The sequence below is a fragment of the Arvicola amphibius genome, chromosome 1, assembly GCF_903992535.2.
Source record: "Arvicola amphibius chromosome 1, mArvAmp1.2, whole genome shotgun sequence".
Classification (NCBI taxonomy): Eukaryota; Metazoa; Chordata; class Mammalia; order Rodentia; family Cricetidae; genus Arvicola; species Arvicola amphibius.
Genome location: NC_052047.1, coordinates 33734261 through 33759296, shown reverse-complemented (window position 1 = coordinate 33759296; position 25036 = coordinate 33734261). Strand labels below are relative to the sequence as shown.

The window sequence follows — 25036 nt, the reverse complement described above, 5'->3', positions numbered from 1 at the left end:
CAAGGTATGTGCTCTTTGTGGTAGGACACAGGCTGGATCAGTGGGTGACTTAATAAGTTACAATATATTTAGGATATATGGATTCAACTGTTCCCTGGTGAAGCAGACTGTTGTTAGGGAAAGATCCAATGTTAACAGTCGCTAACATGAAAGAAAGGAACTTTTAACCTCCCAATGTAAGAATAAAGATGTTATGGCAAAATAACATGGAGCTACAATGTTGTCTTGAATTAATTAAAATAAATGTTAGAGCTAAATATGAAAAGGACTCATTTTAAGAAACAAATTTTGTTATATTTGTTGAAAAAAATCTTAATTTTTATGTCATGTGTATGAAATAAAATATTTTTGGCATATTTGAATGGATTATAAACCTTTCTTTAAAGAGAGGTTTTTAGGAAAAGATAAGAGAAAATTCTAAATACCAAGCCTAAGGCAAAGAGCATAGAATTATTGTTTATCAGCTTTATATAATTGATGATTTTCTTCTCAAAGATGTATTATATATTTTTGATTTATAAAATTCATGCGTGCTAGCCAGAAGCATTTTAAATTTCCCCAACACCACAATTACATATGCCAGATCTTTTTTGCCAGGAGGATTTTTCAGTATAACTGATTTTACAGTCTTCCCCCATCCACAATTTCTTGCTAATTAGGCACTTTAGGCACCAGTGACTAATGGATAAGCCCTTTAAGTGGCTTAAGGATAACTTAGCCATGCTTGATGACTATTGAAAATTTAGAATGTGTATGTACTCCAACAAAAGGAAATAGAATGGAAACAAAGAAGGATTAAGAAGTTACTAAGCTGAGTATTTAGCATTTGCTGAATGGAAGTTCATTTTTTTGCTCTATTTTACACTTTTTTTGCTGTGTCTATGATTGTACAGCTGCACAGATGTAACAAGGAGCTTTTGCTGCCAGCTGTGACTTAACACCAGGATCTTTCTAAGTTTTTGGAATCCTGAGGGGGTATTTTCTGTCATCCATGGACATAACCTTAGTTCTCATAAAGTTCATCCTTTCTATTTTCACTTTCTGTAAAAATTCCTGAGAGATGAAGATTGATTAACTATTGTAGCAAAGAAGAAATACTATCAACATTCAGGCTATTGAAAAAGTTTTGAACAATGAAAGATAATATAAGAAAACCCAATGATCCCATGGGTAGTCATTCTAAGGGTTTCTCAAAATATACATGTCAAAGGAATACTGAATTGATGGAGGAGAGTTATCTGTCTATGTTTCTTTCATTGGTTAATTAATAAAGAAAACTGCCTTGGCCCTTTAAGAACAGAAAATTAGGTAGGTGGAGTAGACAGAACAGAATTGTGGGAACAAGGAAGTAGGGTTGGAGAGACGCTTCAGGCAGTCACCATAGGAGTCTCCATGCTGCTCCTCTCCGAGATGGACGCAGGTTAAGATCTCTCCTGGTAAGCCACACCTCGTGGTGCTACCCAGATTACTAAATATGGGTTAAAGAAAGATGTGAGAATTAACCAATAAGAGGCTGAAACTATGGGCCAGGCAGTGTTTTAAAAGAATACAGTTTCCGTGTAATTATTTTGGGCAAAGCTAGCCGGGTGGCGGGACACAGCCCCGCCGTTTCCCACTACACTGAATAACTTATGTCGGTTAGGATATATGAAACCAAACATAATGAGAGGTAGGATTTTAAATCAATTGGACACAAGAAAACTTACATGGTATGGCAGGGGGGAGAAAAGAGTTATTGGCTCTGAGATGCAAATTATAGAGGAATAATAATTCAAAATAAAATTTAATAGTGTTAGTTATATGCGGTTGCCCATATTCAATGTGTTTTATATAAATATTAATGATAAAATGAATTGCCATCTCAAAATAAGTAATGACATCAATTATTATAATATTTAATAAGCATATACATATGTATGCAGTTGCATGGTAAATATATAAACAATTTAATGCAACTGAAAAATGACTGTATAGTTTTACAAGTTGTAAATTATAATAATGGATTAAATTACATATAAATACCGTATATGTGTACTTTGTGTGTATTTGAGACTCTGTGTATAATTACATCTTGTAAAGGATACTTTTACTAATGTTTTCCTATAATCTTTTACCAAGTAAACTGAAATAGAATTGTTAGGACATGAATAGTGATACACCAAGAAGTAATTGTCTCAATTCATCAGGTAAGTAAACCTAGTTCACAAAATTCTGATAGATGCTCAGGTGTCATGATGTTTTAATTCTTTTGCCCTGTTCTGTGGATGATATAATTTATTTTCTTGAAAAGAAATAGCCTTAGCTTTAGTCTTTTGGACTCCCAGGAACATTTTGCTGAGTTCATGTGTTTATAGCTCAAGGAAACTTTATACTATGACAAATGTCCAAGAACCTTTCTAGACTTGTCAAGCTGGGTTATTTAAGGCCCACCTAGCACAATAATCCAACTTCTGAATCTGCCCTGAAATGGAGGAGGGCAAGAAGAAGAAGAGAACACAACTATATTCAGTACACCTTGATAGGTTAACAGAAGCTAATAAATGCTCACTTATTACGATAGAGATACTATGAGCAAGTCTGAAAAGACAATAAAAAGAACAACATTAGAATGGCTGAAAGCAAGTTTCCTTAGGTAGTAAACAAAACTAAAGCATAAACAACAAAGGAAATAAACAAACAAACAAACAAAAAAAAACCTTAGTCCTGATTTGATGACTCAATTGGATCCCAGGTATAAACCCAGTTAAAGATAACAGGTGACTGAAATTAGATAGGTACCAGGAATACTGTAGAGTGTCTCAGGCACGCTCTAGGGCTTCTTTTCTGTTTCTTTTTTAAGTTTGCCATCACCAATGTACAGGTTCCCACAATCCAACTGTGCTTTCTTCTGTAAAGAAAATTGAACCAAGTGTCTCATCCTTGTCTTGAAATGGTCTAACCTCCTTCATCAACTCCAGAATTATTTACGTTTCAAAAGAGAAATATAAAGCCTCACGTTTTAGAGGAAATACGAATGAATTTTTAGTCGCAAAAGTTCATACATCAGTTCCAGAGTGTGTAGCTGTTGCCATATTGTAGCACCAGAGCTCTTCAAATTATGATATGCAAAGATCTCAAATACATTTGGCCTTAGCTAATAGTTCAAGCCTTGTGGCATGGTTACTGCAAAAAGTAAACACTTTGTGATTTTGGCTTGAATTGTCCACTTGAAACAACCTAGTATCACCTTGAAAGAAATCCCAGTAAGAAGTTGAGATTGTCCATATTCATTAGACCCTGAGCATGGTCTGTGGAGGGTTATTTTACTAAGCTAATTCATGTAGGAATATCAAACATACTGTGTGTGAAATATTCCTAGTCATTCATACTTTATACTCTTCACTCTAGATGAGAGATGTTAAATTGTTTGAAGCTCCTGCCTTGACTTACCAACAATAATGGACTCTAACCTGGGGCTGTAAACTTAAGTAAATCCCCTTGTCCCCAAGTTGGTTTTGTTGCTGTTGTTTCTTTTGGTTTTTGGTTGTGGAATTTTATATAAGCAGTAGAAATAATAACAGAACATTCTATAAAGCTTTTATAGAAACCATTTGACTAGAAATACAAGAAAGAAATTATAACAAATTAATTACAATATTCACCTATGTGGGACGAATACATAGCCAATTGTTTGTAAGATTATTTGAAATTATAAAGTAATTGCTGATGAAGCAAAGTCTTCCCTCAAAAGAAAGTATATTAATCACCTGTCATACATACAAAAAAAAGAATTTTTTTTTAACTTCTTAAAAAGCCAAAATGGAAACCAAAGTCAGCTGAAGTGTGATTAGATCAGTCAATATCTCCTTTACATTCCTCCAGGACACAGCATACTCATCCACTGTCATAATATATATCCCATAGTTATTCTCACATCTATACACTACAATTTAGAAATCAAAAACAGTAGATAAGTGGTTCCATTATGTAAACTACTGTAGGAAATTAATAGATATAGCTATCTTTGAATCAAAACAAAAGTTCTAGTGAAATAAGATTCAAATCAGTATGAAATGAGCACCTTGGAATCCCTAGAAGGTGTTGCGAATTAGGTTGGTATGATAAGTAACCAGGCTAGCTCAAGAGTAACAAGAATACTTTAATGGTTAGAGGGGAAACTTACACTATAAGAATGGGAGTTTCAAAATCTAATAGGTCTGGCGGACACTGCAGAGAGAGACATGCATCTGCATCCCCAGGCTTTTTTTTTAACCTGGGCTCTAGGTGGCCACACCTTAACTAAATGTGATTGGTTGAAACTATCAGTTGATAGTTTCCCCATCATCTCCCCCTTTTGTCTAAAAAAGATCGATCCAAACCCAATACAACTATATACAATAGGAATAGATACCAAATATAAAATTACAAACAGTAAACAATATTAAGCAAGGAACACATGACAAAAGTTTTACTAAACATCAGGAAGGCTCTGAGCATTAGGCCCCTATCTCACACCATGATGATCCTACAACAGGCAGTGACTATGTGACACTGGTTTCTTAACTTTTTGTTCTAAAGCATGTCAAGCAAACGCTTCCTGGGATGGGGCAATCTCATACACTGCTAGGAAAGAGGGAAGAAACAGTATTTCCAGATGAACACAGGTGACCATGTCTAATGCAACAAACCTAGAGGGAAGGAAAACCAAATCTTGAGATCCCCTTTGTAACTGCCCACAGATATGAATGGCCAGCATGGGCATGCTTTGCTGATCCAAGGTGTACATACTTTGGGCTACTTAAACTAAATAAAAACAATTGAACCACAGTACATGATTTTTTTTTCTATCCCAAAGATATGTTATACATGGCACATGCAACACAGCAGTGGATCTTTGCTGGTCAATTTCCTTGGGACTCACAGACATGAAAGAAGATGTTGTAACTTTTCATCATATGTTATACAGAAAAGTAGATCAGCAGGGTAGTTGAAACCAGGAAGGAGCATGGTTTCTGCACAAGGTTTCTGGTTTGAGGTTTCTGAAGGCATGTCATTTGATAAGTACATGAGATAGTCAACAGAAGGTGTAATGGATCATTAATCATCTTCATAGACATCTCTTTAGAGAATAGTTTATTCCCTTTCTTTGTACACATGTCTTCCTGTATATTTATCACTACTAGTCCTTTTCTCTTTGTTTTCTGCTTATTATGGTATATTTTCATATGCAACACCATATACTTTGTATAATGTGTTTTCTATAATGTTATCTCAATTATAGCTAATAAGAATTAATTTAAAAAACTGTCTTCCAGGAAAAGTGCATAACTGAGCTGGATTCCTGTTGTGTTCAATTCTTTCTTTGCTAACCCCAAGTATTATCTTACTTATAATGGTCATGAAATGGTTATGCAAGGCTAAGCTCACAGAAGCATTTATGATAGACATACCAAAATGCCCAAAGAAAAGAGTATATTCTTGTTGGTGTAGTTGTGTGTTCTTATAATCTCAGTTCTGGGAGGTTGAGGTAAGAGTATTGCCCAGGTTTTAAAGCCAACCTGAGCTACATAAAAAATAAGAGTTTATTCCTGGCTACATAGCAAAATCTTGTCATATATGTGTATTAATGAATACATATACATTCACACATGTATATATGAATTATTATATATAATATACACACCACAGATTATATATTTTTATATTTCTTTTTAAATATAAATTATATATAATATATTATATATGATATATGATAATGTGATATGTGTATATATTATATATAGTATATTATATTCTGTATATTACATAATATATTATATATGTGTTGTGTAGGAGGTCCTTCTGTTTACGTGTTGCTTTCATTGATTAATCAATAAAAAAATGCTTTGGGCCAGGAAGGGCAGAACTTAGGTAGGCAGAGAAGACAGAACTGAATGCTGGGAAAAAGGGCAGGGTGAGAGCTGCCATGGAGCCGCCAGGTCAGTCATTCTGCATCTTTCCCCATAAGCCACAACCTCGTGGTGATACACAGATTAATAGAAATGGCTTAAATCAAGATGTGAGAGTTTGTCAATTAAGAGGCTAGAGCTAATGGGCCAATTAAATCTAATTAATACAATTTCTGTGTGGTTATTTTGGGTGCTAAGCTAGCCGGGTGGGTGGAAACAACAAAGGGGCCCTCCTTGTAACAATATGTGTTATAAATATGGTACATATAATTGCTTTGCCTATTTCAAAATACTGTAATTCTATATTTGCTTCCACACTGAATGTTAACCACATATTTCACATATATAATTTTCTGATGTATAATTTTTTCAGGTACTCCATCTGCTCATATAGTCTTACCTTCTTCTGAATTTTGTTTTATCCAATGACTTTCATGTTTCTGAATTCCTTTGATTTCTCATGATTCCTAAGAATTCTTGGTCTTCTTTATGAGCTGTAAAGTCTACTACCACTCTCGAGTTTCACCAGTACACTCCTACTTTGCTTTCAGATTCTCATTTGTACAGTAATCTTACAGTGGAAAATACAGAGCTTCCTAGGTACAAGCATGGGGGCAATATGTTCACTCTCATGAAGACATTTCCTACTTATTATTCAGAGACAGGTCCTCATAGGAAGGTTCTGCTTTTGATGCCATGTCTCTGAATAATCATTGGAAGCTTTTAAGTTATTATAATATTCTATGGATTGACCATTTAACATGCAAAATATACCATGTTGCAAATATGATTAGCACAGAAAATAATAAATGCAGTAGAAAGAGAAGTGATAAAGGGGGAGAAGGAGGGGGGAGATGGAAATTTTTAATAAAAAAAAGAAACTTTTCTTTTTGTTCTTGCCACCCTGAGCATGCATCCTCTTTCAGGTCGCAAAGATCCACACTAACAAACGTGAAAGCAAATCTCATTCCACTTTAATGGCAGAAGCTGTCTGCTCTCCAAAGGCATATTTTCATTCTAAATTGAGTGAAACTGTAGAACCCTTCTACTGCAATAAGCAAATAGGCCAACAATTGAAGGATTTCTCTGGCAAATATTTAGAGCAGAGAATGATTTAATAAGACTTCTACTTTTTTTTTCTTTTCTTTTCTTTTTTTGCAGTTCTATGAGTAAGCTTCCTTGCCAGAGTGAACATGCTTTACTCAGGAGCATGGTGACACTTGCTAAAAGCAAGGTTGCTGAATATAAAATAGTGTGTTTACAGTACATCTCATACTCTTCACATCCCCAGGCAACACGAAATGGAATTTCCAGTGAAAACCATTATTTGAACAAATCTGACTTGAGATTTGATCAATTTAATTGTGAGTATATTGTACAGCCATAGATTCTGCTTGTCATGCTGAAATGTCAACACTGAGCATTTTCTGAGACCGTAGAAACACTGTCTTCTCACACCTTTTTATTCTTCTGGATTAAGAGAAAAAAAAATTCAATGTTGCTGAAACTATCTTTCAATTAGGTGAATTTTACTGGATCAGGAGGATTTAATCAATGTGTTATTGAACATGAAAATTGTGTTTTACACTATCAAAGACTATGTTTCTTAATTTCTACAGGGCCATGCACTCTCCAGTAAGAGGCACTTCATATGGAGCTGTCTGCACTATGTCAAGGTGAACAGCACCAGCACCAACACTGACAAGTTACTCAGGTCACTAGTGATTTTCTTTCTTGTAATGGAACTTTGAACAGTAAATATTTCCTTTAGGAACTAGTGTTAACAAAGATGACTATCCTAAGTAGAAAACATTTTATTTCAGGCTCCCTTAATCAAGGCAAGGTGTGAGCTCTTTTTAAGTGGTTGGGACTTCTTAATGCCTTTATCAAACCCCTCCCGTCAGGGCAGAGGGAACTATGTGAAAGAGCATGCAGAAAGATTTTAAGAGCCATAGAGGATAGATAATGCCAAAGAAAACAGTGTCTTCCAGATACACCAAGAATGATTCATGTTTGTATTCATAGAGGTAGTGGCAGCATGCAAGGGGCTTCACAGGCCAAACCCAGATGTTGTCCTGACACTGAGAAAGGAAATTGATATAAGTTCCCATCCCTAACAAAGAAGTTATCTTTAATTATAGTCACTACACCTAAACTCAAAGATATCTTTTTATATATTTGAGATTTCTTTTTGTCTCAAATTTCTTTGTTTTGCCATATTTTTATCTCATGGTAACTTGCTTTAATATTATTTTTTTCTATTTTGTGTTTTAATTTGTGTGTGTGTGTGAGAGAGAGAGAGAGAGAGAGAGAGAGAGAGAGAGAGAGAGAGAAAGAGAGAGCCCAAGTGCTAGAAATAAAGACCTGCACTACCACCACCAAGCCTGCCTGCTTGCTGTCTAAGGAGAGAGTAAAGAATGTCAAGGAGTTGGATGGGCATGGGGTGGGAAAGATCTGGGAAGTGACAGGGACAGAAACCATTATCAGAACATATTGTATGGAAAAAAAATGTACTTTCAATTTTTAAAATGTTGAGGAAGAAAGCAGAGAAAGGAAAGAAGAATGAAAGGAAGGAAGAAAGGATAAAAGAAGGAAGAAAGAGAGAAGGAAAGGGAAGAAGAGAGAAGAGAGGAGAGGAAAAGAGAAGAGAAGAGAAGAGAAGAGAAGAGAAGAGAAGAGAAGAGAAGAGAAGAGAAGAGAAGAGAAAGAAAAATGAAATGCCACATCTCTGGTAGAAGGAAAGATGGTCTGGCAGAGGCAACATTAAATGCAGAGGTCAGTGTAGTAGTTATTGCTGCTTAGGGAAAATGATAAGGGTCTGAACTTGAACTTGTTATTATAGCTGGGATAGGTATTTTATGGTCTCTTGGATTAACTCTTCCTAGTTTTTAGTCTTTTTTCTACCTTAAAACACCAGGCATAACAAACTGATGGGAGAGGACCAATCTGCCATAACTGTAGAAAGTAAAGAGTAATGATGAAAATGATAATAGAATCAACTATTAATTATTCTGCTCTCAGCAACATGCTTTTGCAATTTAAAACACCATGGAATAGTCTATCCAAAAAATATCTTGCTGAGCTAAGTTCTAATTTATTTCTTTTATTTGTTGAATTGATTAGTTTCCATGTAGTACAAAAATATTTTAGCATTCCTAAGAATGTATATATCAAATTAGTATATTTCTATTAGTATATCTTTGTATCTTCTATGTTAAAAGTTTGATTGCAAATATGGTTGTTTGAGTTGCTAACTTTAGTAGCACATATACATAGGCAAGCACACATACACAAGACACACACATACACACACACACAGACACATACACACACGCCACACTCGATACCTGCCCAACTGGTGTGGAAGCACAGTTCTTATATTTTGTGTCTTTGCCCAGAGACTGACAAGTGTCAATGAGAGCTTCTTTTGTCTGTAAATTACATAGATTCCATTTGGCCAGCATCTTCAGCACCTAGTCTCTGAATATGAGATAAAAAGAAAACTGTGAAAGCCGTGGTATTTCCTGTGTCCTTATTATTCCTAGACTGTCTTCTTGTAGCCTTTTACAGTTAGAGAGGAAAGACAAATCTTATTTAAACTAAAAACCTAGTCTAAATTCTCTTCTAGAACAATAATCCTCACTATTTGTTTATTTTTCTCTTGGTGCTGTGTTTCACTGAAGGCTACAAGTAACATGCCTACCACAGATTCAACAGAAGAACAGTATATGTTGAGAAAAGAAAATCATCAACTTCAGTAGCTGTTTCCCGGTTCTTCAATTGTGTATGTGTGGAGGCAGATATCAGTGTCACATTCCGTGCATTTGCAAAGAAAGCATTATAGACCAATTTCAGTCCATCTTACCTCTGATACTTTATGTCACCTTTTCCTCTCAAAGAAATAGTCCTTGATGTAGTTACTTCCCTTGATAGCTCCTTGAGGCCAGTCAAGTTCTAGCCTCTATTGACAGAAAGATAGTGTAGGAGAATCAAACTCTAATCTTCTTTGTAAGGGAAAGAGCTAGTAACTGGTACTTGTGAATGCTTTGCTGACATATCAGTCCAGAGCTTCTCATATGGTTACACACTCAGAAACAAAAACAAGATATAGTAGCTTCCTGCCCATAGTTCAAAACTTTTATACTAGATTAACAAGAAGAAATAGAGACTTATGTGCACCACCTTTTAAGGAGGCAGAGATAAGTAGATTAGAAATTGCACTCTTACTGAATTCTTCCAATTATAATTCTACTTGAACTGATTCATTAGGAAACACACAGAGGGTTCAGGGTAGCTTTCAGATAGAGTCCTTACCATTCGTTTCTGGGTTTCATCTCATAGGTGATCACTGTGGACACATTACATGTTTAGGTTTCTTTGCAGATGGCTTGTACTTAAATTAGAATATGGAAGGTACTGACAGGAAATTAGAATGTGGATGGAAATGGGGAGCTAGAGTAATATCCCCTTCCTTCTTTGCTTGGGTTCTGTCTTTGGAAGTTAGTGTGAATACTTAGAAGGTATAGTTCTTACTCCATTGCTTGTCCCTATGTATTATAATTCACTTCTTGATAGTGATGGTTACTTAGTTTTAGAGAGTCACCATTTTTTTTGTTGTTTTCTTTTCAGATCAGTGATGGCTAGCAATACATTTATATAAATTGTATCCTAGAAATATTCTTAATGTAATTGTGTGTGTGTGTGTTGTCTGTACATGTGTATGTATGTGAGTGGGTACATATATGTACAGGTGCATATGAAAGCCAAAGGCTGCTTTAGCTATCACCTTCATCACTTTCCACCTTATATATTAATGAGTCCTTTCACTTGAGCCCAGACATTTTGGATTCAGCTTTTCTAACCAGCTAGCTTGATCCATCCTAGGTGCCAGAGTCCTGAACTCTGGCCATCACATTTGCAGAACAGTTCTTTATCTGCTAAGCCACCTCCCCAAGCCTCTGAAATCCTCCCGATGACATTATTTCCCTTTCATTCTCCACCAGCTACAGAAAACAAAAGTGGTAGCTGTGGAATTGGAAGCCTGGCATCCTGTCCGGCGCTATCACCTGACCAGAATTTTGCATATATATCACACTATACTGGGACTGCCATCTTCTCAAAATTATATGTAGAGAAAATATTTTCCCAAAGCCAGACTGTCATGGAATAATCCTTTTGTACTCTGAATATGTTTTACTCTCATTGATTAGATAAAGAAGCTGCTTTGTTGTGGAGGTCCACGTGAGCTTATTTCACCTTGTCTGAAGGTCAGAGAGTTTGAGGTTACTGAGAGTTGTTCACAACAATGGTGGCTACATATCCAGACCTAAGGTGTTGTTACTTGCTGTTTTCCATGTTAAGATGGCCCATAGAGGTGTATCCACTCCACCCTGAACAAAGGTTAGTAATTCAAACGTATTTCTCCTTATACTGAATTAGGAGGCTTGACCTAGGGAGTGGCTGCCTTCAGGATACTTGGTCTAGTGTGGGCTCACTGTCTAAAATACCGAATGCTTCTCTCATGAATTAATTGCTTGATGTCTCAAAGTACTGAAGCAAGTAACAGTTCAGTCATGTTAAAGCACCCTTTTGCCTTTTCCCCCCTTTTTGTATTGGGGCATAAAAGTGTATGGAAAATCAAACACTAGCAAACTCAGAACTCAGAAGAGGAATTCAGCATTGAGTATTCACTAAGATGCCCTCCAGGTACTATCCTATGTCTCTGTAATTCTTTCTTATCACATTTCTCCTACCTAACATTTCCAACCCTCATGCCCCTACCCTGGAATGTCCCAACCTGCCATGGCTAGGACCACAGCAGAAGTCACTCCAAAAAGGTGGTCCATTACATACGGCAGCTCAACATGGCACAGTTTATGACACTTTGTCATAAGGAGTCAGAATAAGGCCAAGCCAGAAAGCCAAAGTGAAAATACAGGAGGAGAAGGGTAGAGTTAGAGGTGGATGTGAGCCAGGTGCCAGAGGAACAAGATGTGCTAGAGAACAGGTAAAGTTATGAAACCATGTGGCCAACTGTAGATTATAGAAATTTAAGTTGTAAGAAATTTAGTGATTTAAATAAAGTTGTAAGAGCTGATTAATAATAAGCCTTAGCTATAGGCTGAGTATTCTGTAATTAATATAAGCCTTTGTGTGCTATTTTGAGCCTGAGGAGTTGGGACAAAATAAAAGCTTCAATTATACCAGACAGTTAAATGAAGGCTAGTCCTATGTCATAGATGACTTTTATAGCTCTGGGTAGATGGCATTTCATATAATGATACTATGAAAAATCAAAAAAAAAATCCTGATATGAATGTCATTATTTAAACTTTCAAGGGATGTTGTTCATATCCTCCCTAAGCTGAAAGAGAAGACACCCAAGTGCTATACACTCCCTTCCTAAGTCTCTGCAAAGAAATTTTAATTTATTCTTGAGGATGTTTTTACCTCTCTTAGCCCATTTTCTTTAGCTTGACTTCATGGTATTTTGTATTTCTCTCTCTGAAGAGTTGAAAGCATGATTGTGGTTTTTGATCAGGAAATGCCTGTCTCCACATACCTGGGTGGAACACACTTCTCATCAAGAGTGACCTTTCAGTGGCACACAGTTGACATTTTTGTCTCTTGCTTTGTAAGAGATAACTTCTAGTTTATTGTGCAGAGGCTTTTCATTCTGGCTGTCAGTGAAAATAAACTTTCAGTGCATTATCAAATGAGGTCTTTCTTCTCTTGCTGACCATGAGGTTATTAAGCAGCTCACTGGTACCAGGATCTCTCACTAGCTCAATCTGAGTTATGCTTAATCTTTGTAGCATTCTGTTTTAACAACCATCTTGCATGCAATATACTGTTTTAAGTAAAAATTGAGGATGATAAAATAATATCTTTAAAGAAAAGTCAGTAGAAATTAAGGGATTCTAACACATTTCCTTTTTTAATAAACACATAAAGCTTTGTCATTTCCCTCAATTATTTTGATTAACATAATAGCATCTTTTAAATCATCTTTGTACCAATTCTCACAGCCTGATGTAAAAAGACCCATTTCACAGAAATAATTATGGTTAGCATTGATAGATGAATGTTGATGTCATAACCTAACAGTATAAGGCATATTTACACCATCTTAACATACAGAAACACCATACACCTACACAAAAGAACCACAAAACTGGAACAAAGGAAGTCAGTCTCCTAGACAGCTTACATTTATAGACTTTGCCTGAAACTATATATATATATAATTTTTGCTTTTTTAGCATTTTTTCTTTCATAGCAACGAACAGATCTTCTCTATTTCTTGTGATTTATTTATAACATTGTGTTCATGCAAAAATAATACTTGTTTATTGCATTAACATTTAAACAGTTGTGATTTGAGTTCTAAAACCATCACTTAAAATTTTACTTCATGTTGCTTGATCCACATTGTTGTCTGAGTTGGTGTGATATGAAGATATTTTTGTTTGGTGAGTTATAGAATGATAAACATGTCCAGTTGACCACAGTTCAAAAATCAAGATTCCTAAGTTTCTTGATCATGCACGTTATACATTCATTATTACAAAATGGCTTGAATCAGATAGATACACCATTTTGACACACATTTGTTGGTTTCATTTTGAAAATTATGTTTCTAAAAACAACAACAAAAGTAATGAAAAAAATACTGTCCCACGTCCACTGTTCACAAAAAAGGAAGAGCAGCAAGAATCACACCTACCAACAGTCAGGTGGTGACATTGTAGTAAACATTGAATGCTATTCAAACAAGCCAGGAACATCATCATTACTACAACCCATACTTTTGAAGCAGTTCAGACTGCCACTGGCGTTTGCGCTCTGGAAAACAATCTGGAATGTGGATCTTTTTAAAATCCTGAATACACTTTTTCATTTCTTCCTCCACACTTAGCTTCTCACAGACCTTCTTTTTGGAGAGATTTGTATCTCGGGACTTGCTGATGAGTGACTGAAAGAGTTCACTGTTCCTGCGCTTGTCTGGTGGTGGCATCCACTGCACAGGCGCTTTTTTGGAGGGTCGATCCAAGGTTAAGGTGTTAGGCTGGTGAGCTGCAGCCTGCTGGGCATTGGGCGGGTTGTCTTGTGGAGTGCTGGCCTCTGAGTGACTGTCACAGCTGGATGTGGAGAGCTCATTGCAGGAAGTCCCACTCTCACTTCCTTTGTCTGCGACTTTGTCATGTTTCCTGTCATCATGTTCTTGTTTGGGTGATACTATTTTCTGAGGTGGTCCTAAAGAAGACAAGTAAGGGGAAGGATAGAAAGATCAAATTAGTAAATTCGTGTTTTCTATCTAAAGACAAAAACATCGATCTGAAAAAAAAAAAAAAAACTGTTGTTCTAGCCTGCATTTGAGAGGTTCGATAACAACACTTAGGTTTTTAACATATAAACATGCTACAAGCCAATTCACTACTTAGACTAGAAATCTTTTAGGGCTATACCTAATGACCTTACAATAGATCATGACTCTCATTATGCTGGAAGGAAGGTCTTTGTTCCTTTGTTTTCTGACTCCCGCTGGAGCATGTGAAGAGGACAAACCTACAAATCTAAAACTGCAGGATCTCCATGACACAAGGCAACAATGGGATATTTAAGAGGAGCCCCGGTGAAATCTCAATTTGGTAGTCTAGCAGTAACCAGAGGCTTTAAGCCAGGCCAAAGACTCTTTGTCAATGAACACTTGAATATAAACATGAATGAATAAAGGACAAACTGTGTGACTCAATAGGCCACACTACAGCATTCAGAACAAGATTCTTCTTTGTTTTGTGCTGTGGGACAATGGTCTGTATCCTGTCACTTGTATTTTAAATAAACACTGATTGGCCAGTAGCCAGGTAGAAGTATAGGCAGGGTGACTAGGCAGGAAGTAGAGACAGGGCAACGAGAATTCTGAGAAGAGGGAAGTTTCAGTCCACCGTCATCACCCACATACAGAGAGGAAGCCAGACACAGCAAGCAAGATGTGACTGCCTCACTGAAAAAGGTACCAGGCCATATGGCTGACACAGACAAGAATTATTGGCTAATATAAGTTATAAGAGTTAATAAGAAGCCTAAGCTAATAGGCCAATCAGTTTATGAATGTAGACCTCTGTGTGTTTATTTGGGACTAAACAATTATGGGAACCAGTGAGACAGAAAACCTGGTCAACAGTTTTATTCTGTTTCTTTGGGTTTTTTGTTTGTGTGTTTGTTTGTTTTTTAATTTGGTCTTGATGGGGGGTTGCAAGGGTAGAGGGAAGATTCAAGGAAATGGAGAGATTAATGGAACTGTAATGCATGATATGAAATTCACAAAGAAACAATGAAAGTTAAAAAAGAAAAGATGCCACGTACAAACATTTCCCCAGTATTATTTCTACATCTCTAGAAATAATCACTTTTTTGACAATCACAGCCACAGCTCTTGTCCTTTGCATGCTTATTTTCCACTGCAAATTAGGAAAGTGCCATTGCTCAGGTTTGCAATTCAGTGGGCTTAGCCCAGAAGTATAAACACATTGTATGTGCGCCCAAGTGGGAGGCTGAATTAAATGTAAATCTCAAATTCTTCATCCGTTTTTTTTTTTTTTTGGAGAATTATGAAGCTGCTATAGTTTTAATATTATGAAGACCATAAATAGTTAAAATAGAGTACTCCTTCAAAATATATGGCTTTGCTATTTGAGAATACATAGGATGACAATTTTCAAAACCTGTGACCTTTACATAGGTTATGTAACATCATTCAGTAAATGTTTAAAGGTGATCCTAATCCCACAATAGAGTCAAAACAAGCAAACCAAAAACAAAAGTCAAAACCTAAAATACGTTCCACTTTAGAAATAAGCTGTTGAAATATTTAAAATAATAATGATGGAAATTATAATTTTTAACTGCATTCTCAATATGTTTGAGAATAAGACATGTGTAGCTCTTACCCCTCACTGAAGAAGCTTCCTGTGCAACAGATGAAGGTCTTTGCACAACGACACAACTGGTCAAAATGCAGAGAACAAATGACTGGGGGGGGGGGCAGTCGCAAATGAAACATCAATATTACAAACCCTTGATTATTTCCTGTTATAAAATTTTCTAAGTTAGAATGATTAAATGAATAAGAAGGAGCATTTTACTGATGTCTGATTCCCCTCTATATGCTAAGAATATGTTTTATTACCATTGGTTATCAAAAAAAAAAAAAAAACTGTTTCGGCCAATGGCTTAGTAGAGTAAAGCCAGGCAGGAAACCCGAACAGAGATATAGAGAGAAAAGAGGTAGAGTCAGAGATGCCATGTGGCTGCCAAAGGAGACAGACCCTGAATCCTTACCACTAAGTCACAACCACATGCCAATACGTAGATTAATAGAAATGCGTTAATTCAAGATGTAAGAGCTAGCTAGAAATTTGACAGATATTGGCTGAACATTTTGTAATTAATATAGTTTCTGTATTATTATTCAGGACTGGGTAGCTGGGAAAGGAACCAGCAGCCTTTCGCTACATTTTACCATGAATATAAATTAGTCCCTAGAAGAGAAAAATAATTTCAGTTTCTACTGTATACTTATAGAATAACAAAGTATAAGTACAACTTTCCATAAGCTCAATGAAACTTAGTCCTGGAAGAAAAAAATCAACTTATATATGTTTCATTATACATCTTCTTAGTCTCCAAACACAGACAAGAGAATGTTAAGGTTGCAAATATGTTCTGTGTGGGTTTATAATCTAGTTCAACAATGTACAAAATTTGGCTTCTCTAAATACATTTTTAAATTTGGGAGAATGAATTTCCTTATGTTTAAACTTTTAAATTTTTTTGCAAGGGATCAATATATATGGAGTATTTTAATTGATTCTGGTATGCTCAAATGTTAATTATTTTTCTTAGACTATGTAACCCTGAGCTATTGACCATGGAAATGAGGTGCTACTGTTTATTTGCAAATTAACCTTATGGACTGAGAACTCCAACTACTTTTATTTTAATTATGGCTCTGCACATACTAACTATGTGCAGATGAATAGGGTTTAGCTTTAGTTTCTTTGTTCCTAAACTTTTAGTTTGTCTGTTGAAATTAAATTAAAATGGCAATATCTGTGCAAATGGCTATGGCAAAATTTAAATGAGGGGGTCATACATGTGTGAGTAATTTGTAACTTTTAAAATTCTATTTTATGTAAGCTATTATTAGTTCATAGACTAAATTCATCTGCCATAAAGATTTTAATTTAAGTATTAAACCTTTATTTCCAAGAAGGAATTTCTTGAAAAAGAAAATAAAGTCTCGATCACGTTTTTCCAAAGAGTTCATTTGAAACAGCTATAGAACTAGATACATGTTCTTATGGGGAATGTGTTTCCTTAAGAAAAGCATGTTTGACAACTGGCACCACAAAAAATAATAGTAACACACATACAATAATAATAGTTGTTACATCAAGTAAAATAGACTGGAGGATATCACAATAGCCCCAAATTTGTTGATTTCAAGAAAATAAGACTTTTGATGGATTTTATTGGCTTTTTTATATTGCAATAAAAAGGAAGAAAATGATAACTTTCTCAGCCATTTGGGAAGTGGTACAGAAATTAAATGTCAATTCTTGTATCTGTCAGCAGGTCATGTGAGCTCTGTGAAGTAATGTTCCTATGCTCAGTTAGAAGACCATAGCAGATTTATTTTTAATGCAGAAGTGTTTCTAAATGAAGTCTGTATACTACTGCTCACCTTACAAATTGTAATTTAATCTCTTTACCTGCATAGTGATGATCGAAACGACTTGGTATTTAAATTTTTTCTGCAGTGGATGTAATTCCCAGAAGGAAAATTAGCTGCTAAATGTGCTAAACTCAACTCCTTATAAATGATTATATGGTTCTTAGGGAGCAGCCCGTCTTACATACTTTAAGTGTTAAGTAGTTGAGTTAAAGAGGAGAAAAACAAAGGTTCATGATTCCAAAAAACTTTGTTAACTATCTATACACATATGGAATAATTGCTTAGAGAAGACTGAAACGTTCACCTGATCCCTGGCAATCATTCTGGTATCGGTTATTCTTAATTTGTGGAGTGCACAAGTATATGTGTAACTGAAGCTTAAATAACGTGTACAGATGTGGAAAACTGGTATGATTAAATTGAACTAACAAACAGGAAGCGCTTTTAATTAATTATTGAAATTCCTACTCTGAATTGAAACTTCACATAGGAGAGACATTCATATTCAGGTAAAAGTTTATTTAAATGAAGAACAGGTAATGAGTATTAGAGAAAATGAAGTCATTTCTGTATCTCTTCTATCTTGATGGGAGTCACCACACTTATGACTGAAGAGTGATTAAGAAAAAGAAGCATTGAAATTGTTGGATAAATCTCAAGGAATCATTTTATTTTATATTTATCTAAAATTACATATGATATATAGAATACTGAATATGCTATATGTAATTTTAAATAAAGTGATGCCATTTGAGCTGACAATGCTCCTACAAGGGCCATAGACTACCTAAAACAACAATAAGAACAAAAAAGAAAACAAAAATAAAAAACTGTAATAAGCAACTGCTTTTTAAGTGATTGGTAGTTCAAGTGACTGGCTGGACAATATGGGCTATTAATGTTGCTCTTGGTTACCACTCAGATGTTAAGGATAATTAAATCCCTACTGCTGAAGACACTGTATACTTAGGATATAGAACTAGGAAGATATGAGATGGATCTGACCTATAAACCTTCTTCCTGTTTTCTAGCTTTGTAATATTGTGCTAGTTTCCAAAGTTAGTGAAATTTTTCTACACCTTGATAAGCCTCCCACCAAAACAGCAATCCAAATCATACCTAATTAGTATGGGAAGTTCTTATGTATATGTGCTGCTTTTATTGGTTAATGAATAAAGCTGCTTTCAGCAAATGGCTTCAGAGTAAAGGCAGGTCAGAAATACAGAGATGTAGAGAGAGAGAGAGTAGGCAGAGTCAAGGAGAAACCGTATAGCCGTTGCGGGAGACAGATGCCCCAGCTGGAGCTCACTGGAACTTAACCAGTAGGCCACGACCTTGTGGTGATACACAGATTAATGAAGATGGGTTAGTTTAGGATATAAGAGTTAGCTAAAAATATGCATAAACTATTGGCCAAGCTGTATTGCAAATAAAGTTTCCATGTGGTTCTTTTGGTTTTGGGTGTCCAGGAACAAACAAGCAGCCTCCGGTAACACCAAATTAGAAAACGCCCAAGATTAATGGACAAAAATGCCCCCAGATAATTTTCTGGTCCCCCAGAGAGAAGACAGGGAAGGAAGACCAGAAACCCATATGTCTGTTTTCATGGGGGGCAGTTTAAATACCCAGTAGGCTTGGTCTTGAGCATCTCTGGGGTAGGGATTTGACAGTCTTGTGGGGCTGAAAATCATCCAGGAACATTTTTATCCACTAAACCTGGGCTTTTTAAAATTCAGTTTGATTTGATCTGAGAGAGACATATTGGAGTGCAGAAACTTTTCAGATAGGAAGCAGGCAATAGGTCTATCCAGCTGTGATGCCTATGAATCACAAAACGAACCAGCATGATTAGATATTCTTAAAAGTATAACAGCAACACACATATCTTAGTGGTAACCAACAGATGTATTATTGGAACTAAGATCTGCTCAACAGGAATAAAATCACACCTTGTATTAGAAACACCAAATTATGCAGAAATAGTCATGGATCTTAGAGCCGAACCTATTTTATTTTAATTGAAATACAATACAAAATGATCACTTTACTAAACAAGTATAATTTTTAACTACATTCTAAATCTTATCCTTAGACCTACAAATAAATATAAGTCTCACCATTTGTCAAAGAAATCCCCTTTTACATCAAATTGAGTTCATTAAAGAAAACCAGAATTGGACACAATTTATAGATCAATGGATCAGAGGGAACATGGCCTCTGTGGATACATGTTCAATACAACGCCTGAACCTAACTCAGGGAGCATTTCAAAAGAGTGTCTAAAAGATCATGAGGATATGCAAGAAATTCATCAGTATGGCTATAGGAGCTGGCCTTTTCAGGCTCCCTCTCCTCAGCTGCCCAAGGAACTAACTGGGGGCGTCTCCCTGGAAACCTGGGAACCCCTCTAGGGTCAAGTCTCTTGACAACCCTCAGGTAGCTCCTTAAATTAAGATATATGCTTCCCTGCTCCCATATCCACCCTTCCTATATCCCAAGCACCCCATTCCTCCGAGCTCCCCCCGTTCTCCCCTTCACACTTTTCTCTCCCCATCTTCCCTTGGCCCAGTCTCGCCCAACCCTCAAGTTCCCAATTTTGCCTGGCGATCGTGTCTACTTCCAATATCCAGGAGGATTACTATATCTTTTTTTGGGAGTTCACCTTCTTATTATCTTCTCAACGATCCCAAATTTATAGGCTCGATGTCCTTTAATTATGGCTAGAAACCGAATATGAGTGAGTACATCCCATGTTCATCTTTATGGGTCTGGGTTACCTCACTCAGAATAGTGTTTTCTATTTCCATCCATTTGCCTGCAAAATTCAAGATGTCATTGCCTTTTACCGCTGAGTAGTATTCTAGCATGTATATATTCCACAGTTTCTTCATCCATTCTTCCACTGAAGGGCATCTAGGTTGTTTCCAGGATCTGGCTATTACAAATAATGCTGCTATGAACATAGATGAGCATATGCTTTTGTTGTATGATTGGGCATCTCTTGGGTAGATTCCCAATAGTGGAATTGCTGGGTCCTGGGGTAGGTTGATCCCGAATTTCCTGAGAAACCGCCACACTGCTTTCCAAAGTGGTTGCACAAGTTTGCATTCCCACCAGCAATGGATGAGTGTACCCCCTTACCCCACAACCTCTCCAGCAAAGGTTATTATTGGTGTTTTGGATTTTAGCCAATCTGACAGGTGTAAGATGATATCTCAAAGTTGTTTTGATTTGCATTTCCCTGATAGCTAGGGAGGTTGAGCATGACCTTAAGTGTCTTTTGGCCATTCGAACTTCTTCTGTTGAGAATTCTCTGTTCAGTTCAGCGCCCCATTTTTTAATTGGGTTAATTGGCATTTTACCGTCTAGTCTCTTGAGTTCCTTATATATTTTAGAGATCAGACCTTTGTCAGTTGCAGGGTTGGTGAAGATCTTTTCCCAGTCAGTAGGCTGCCTTTGTGTCTTAATGACAATGTCCTTTGCTTTACAGAAGCTGCTCAACTTCAGGAGGTCCCATTTATTCAATGTTGCCCTTAAAGTCTGTGCAGCTGGGGTTATGCGCAGGAAACGGTTCCCTGTGCCCATTTGTTGTAGAGTACTTCCCACTTTCTCCTCTATCAAGCTCAATGTGTTCAGATGGGCAGCTGAGGAGAGGGAGCCTGAAAAGGCCAGCTCCTATAGCCATACTGATGAATTTCTTGCATATCACCATAGAACCTCCACCTGACGAAAGATGAAGAAAATGACAGAGCCCCACATTGGAGCACCGGACTGAGCTCCCAAGGTCCTGATGAGGAGCAGAAGGAGAGAGAACATGAGAAAGAAAGTCAGGACCGTGAGGGAACCTCCAGCTGGCGACAGATGGGGAAGGTGACTGAGCCCCACATTGGAGCACTGGACTGAGCTCCCAAGGTCCTGATGAGGAGCAGAAGGAGCGAGAACATGAGGGAGAAAGTCAGGAACGAGAGGGGTACATTCACTCATGGAGACGGTGGGACAGAACTAATGGGAGATCACCAACTCCAGTTGGAATGGGACTGATGGATCATGCGACCAAACCCGTCTCTCTGAATGTGGCCAACAGCGGGGGCTGACTGAGAAGCAAAGGACAATGGCTCTGGGCTCTGATTGTTCTTCATGGACGGGCTCTGTGGGAGCCTTCTCAGCTTGGTCGATCACCTTCCTGGACCTGGGGGGAGTTGGGAGGACCTTGGTCTTAGCATAGAGTGGGGAACCCTGATGGCTCCTTGGCCTTGAGAGGGAGGGAGGGGAAGTATGGGTGGAGGGTAGGGGAGGGGAGGGGGAGAAGGAGGGGAGGGAAGGGGGGGGAGGGGCGGGGGGAGGGGGAAGGAGGGGGGGAGAGGAGGGAAGGAGATGGAAATAATAAAAAAAATAAAAAATAAAAAAATAAAAGATCATGAGAAACAAAAAGCCAAGAAGTCTGCATTGAAACCGTGTATCCTAAAAATGGTGGTCTAAAAAGACCCGAACATTGACAAAACCAATAGATATACTAAAATGAAAGAGTAAAATTCTCAGACTTTCACCCTTATACAAAGGAATACAGGCAACAAATGACTTTTAGTAGGGAGAAAGCTAGCCTATTACATTGGTGAGCCTCCTAACTACTTACTCAATACAAGACGATCAGCCCTAAAATCATATACACACCCAATAGAAATAGACTTAGTAGGGTGTGCGTGTGTGTGTGTGTGTGTGTGTGTGTGTGTGTGTGTGTGTGTGTGTGTGAAAGGAAATGTGGTCACCAATGTCAGAGGAAGACAAAGAGGTTGGAGGGGAAGAAGAAAAAGAAGAAGATGAGGTAACTATATTTCAATGAAAATATATTGAATAATAAGAGAAAGATAAAAAGTGAAAGGAAGGAAGAATGAAAGAGAGAGAGAGGGAGAGAGGAAGGTAGGGGAGAGGGAGGAAGGAAGAAAGAAAGCTAGGAAGGAAGGAGACAAGGTAAGAGAAAGAAAGAAAAAAAATGAGTGATTAAAAGGGACATTTGTACCTCCTGCATTTTCATATGGGTATGTACCTCACTACTTTACTCTTCTAATTATTCCAGCAACTGCCTCTTTACTGTTTTGTATTTATTTATATTGTGTCTTCCAATTCAAAATCCAGACTCCTTGAAAACAGATGCAGTGCCTTTTCTTGTGTGTTTCTATGGTTCTTTGATCAGAGAGATTGTTTAACGAAAGTCATGAAATGATCTTGCCTCTGAATTTGTGTAGTACTTAAATTGTCTCCACCATTCATCTGGCAGCTTGTATTTAGTACTTGCTATGTTATTTAGTATCCCTCTAGCTGACCATAGAGCAGTATGTTAATAATGTTTCCATCTTTATAACAAAATATGTGAGATAACTATGAGGATGAAAGATATGCTTTTGCACACAATTTCAACTGCTTCCATCCATGAACAGAAAGCTCCATTGCTTTGAGTCCAGGGAAAGGCATAGATTTATGGCAAAGGGTGGTAGTAGAGCACCTCACTTCATGGCATCGAAGGTGTCCACTTCATGGCATCTAGAACTTATAAGACAGGCACAAGATAGGCACCCCCAAAACATCAAATTCCAATGGACTAACCCATTTAAGATTTAAAAGCCACCCAATATTGTCAGTTTGGGGACCTATGTTTTAGCATATGGAATTTTGGGAACCTTTAACAATCTATATCAGAACATGTTATCAGAATGCTCCCAGCATCCCACCACAAAAATTGGAGTCACGCATATTAAGTGACCTCAAAGAATTATCATTTTGAGAAGCACGTGGGTGTTGATTATGCTTCTTTGTTTTTCTGAGATAGTTTTAAAAAATTAACTTGTATTAGCTCTAAAACAACTGACAAAATACATAAGAAAATGCATTGTAGGATTAGGATAAGAAAATATATTTGCTCCGTGGTGCATGTATATCTTTTCTTCTATTTTTATTGAAAATAGATTTTTTTTTATAAAATAAACTCTGATTATGGTGTTCTCTTCCACAACTTCTCATTGCTTAATGATTTCAAAGCCTCTCGGGCCTGGTGGCACACACAAGTCTGATCTACATAAGGAGTTTGAAGACTGCCAGGGATATGAGGAGAGGTTTTGTTTTAAAAAAAATAAGAAAGATAAAAATAATAAATATTCAAAGCTTGTTCCAAATACTGCTTTCAGACTAAAACCTCCTCACAATTAGTTGTATTTTTCTCTTATTGACCCAAAAGTATTATGTTTAAGTCCATATCAAAGTACTAAAAGTTATTTTGTCTTAAAAAATAATTTTCCTGTTTCAGATTTGATTCTATGCTTTGTCTCAATATACACACACCACATGTACACAATATACATAAACTGAACACAGGCGACATATACTCATAGTCACTACACCCAAAAAACTGCACATACTACATGCATATATTACTCATGAACACACACACACACACACACACACACACACACACACACACCTTATTGCTATATCTACTTAGGGTCAGAGATTATCTTTATTGGAATTCATGATGCACCATCCAAGTAATAGCTACAAAATATTATAAAAGCACATATGATATGCAAGAAATCATCAGTATGGCTAAAGGAACTGGCCTTTTCAGGCTCCCTCTCCTCAGCTGTCCAAGGAACTAACTGGGGGCGTCTCCCTGGAAACCTGGGAACCCCTCTAGGGTCAAGTCTCTTGACAACCCTCAGGTAGCTCTTTAAATTAAGATATATGCTTCCCTGCTCCCATATCCACCCTTCCAAAAAAAAAGCACATATGAGACAGCTTGTGTTATATAAATTTAAAAATATAGACAAAAGTATAATGAGGCTCAAGCAGCACGACAAGAATGAAGGGAAACCCAGGGGCTGAACGAAATCACACTCTGGCCGTGGTCCATAGAGACCATCACAGTACATGGTTAGTGAGCACATCACTTTTAGGGGCAAATGCTGATTTACCCTTCAGTTCTTTTAAAGAGAAATAAATATTTAAAGACCATACTTAATGAGGATATAGTTTTCTCTGCTCTGCACGGCAAGCGAATTCTATGCCACTTCCATGGTTGCTGTTGACATTTGCAACTATGTGTGTCTAGCAAAAATGTGGGGTCTATTTATCTACCTAGAGGCCTTGTCATCTGCAAAATTGTTATAGAAACCTCACCAGGGCTCTATACTTAAGAATTATCTTCACACTGCACCCATGGAAGCTGATTCTGTACTTTATTCCCATTCTGTTGCTTAGAAAAAACTAACAAACAGCACAAATAGAGCTGCCCAGGTTCCTTTGGGATCTTAGAATTCAGACTGTGGAACCACTCTGTGGACATTTCTGTTTCCTTTATTTGACTCTGCCATTCCCTATT

The 25036-nt window shown here is 37.0% G+C and overlaps 1 protein-coding gene across 1 annotated transcript in view; it reads right to left on the bottom strand.

Moving 5' to 3' along the window:
• Window positions 1–13722: 13722 nt before the first annotated feature.
• Kctd8 (potassium channel tetramerization domain containing 8) overlaps window positions 13723–25036 on the bottom strand; it is a 226801-nt gene continuing 215487 nt past the window's right edge. Inside the window, exon 2 of the mRNA XM_038312535.1 lies at window positions 13723–14183. Coding sequence (XP_038168463.1) covers window positions 13723–14183 — 461 coding nt within the window. The remainder of the gene's footprint in view (window positions 14184–25036) is intronic.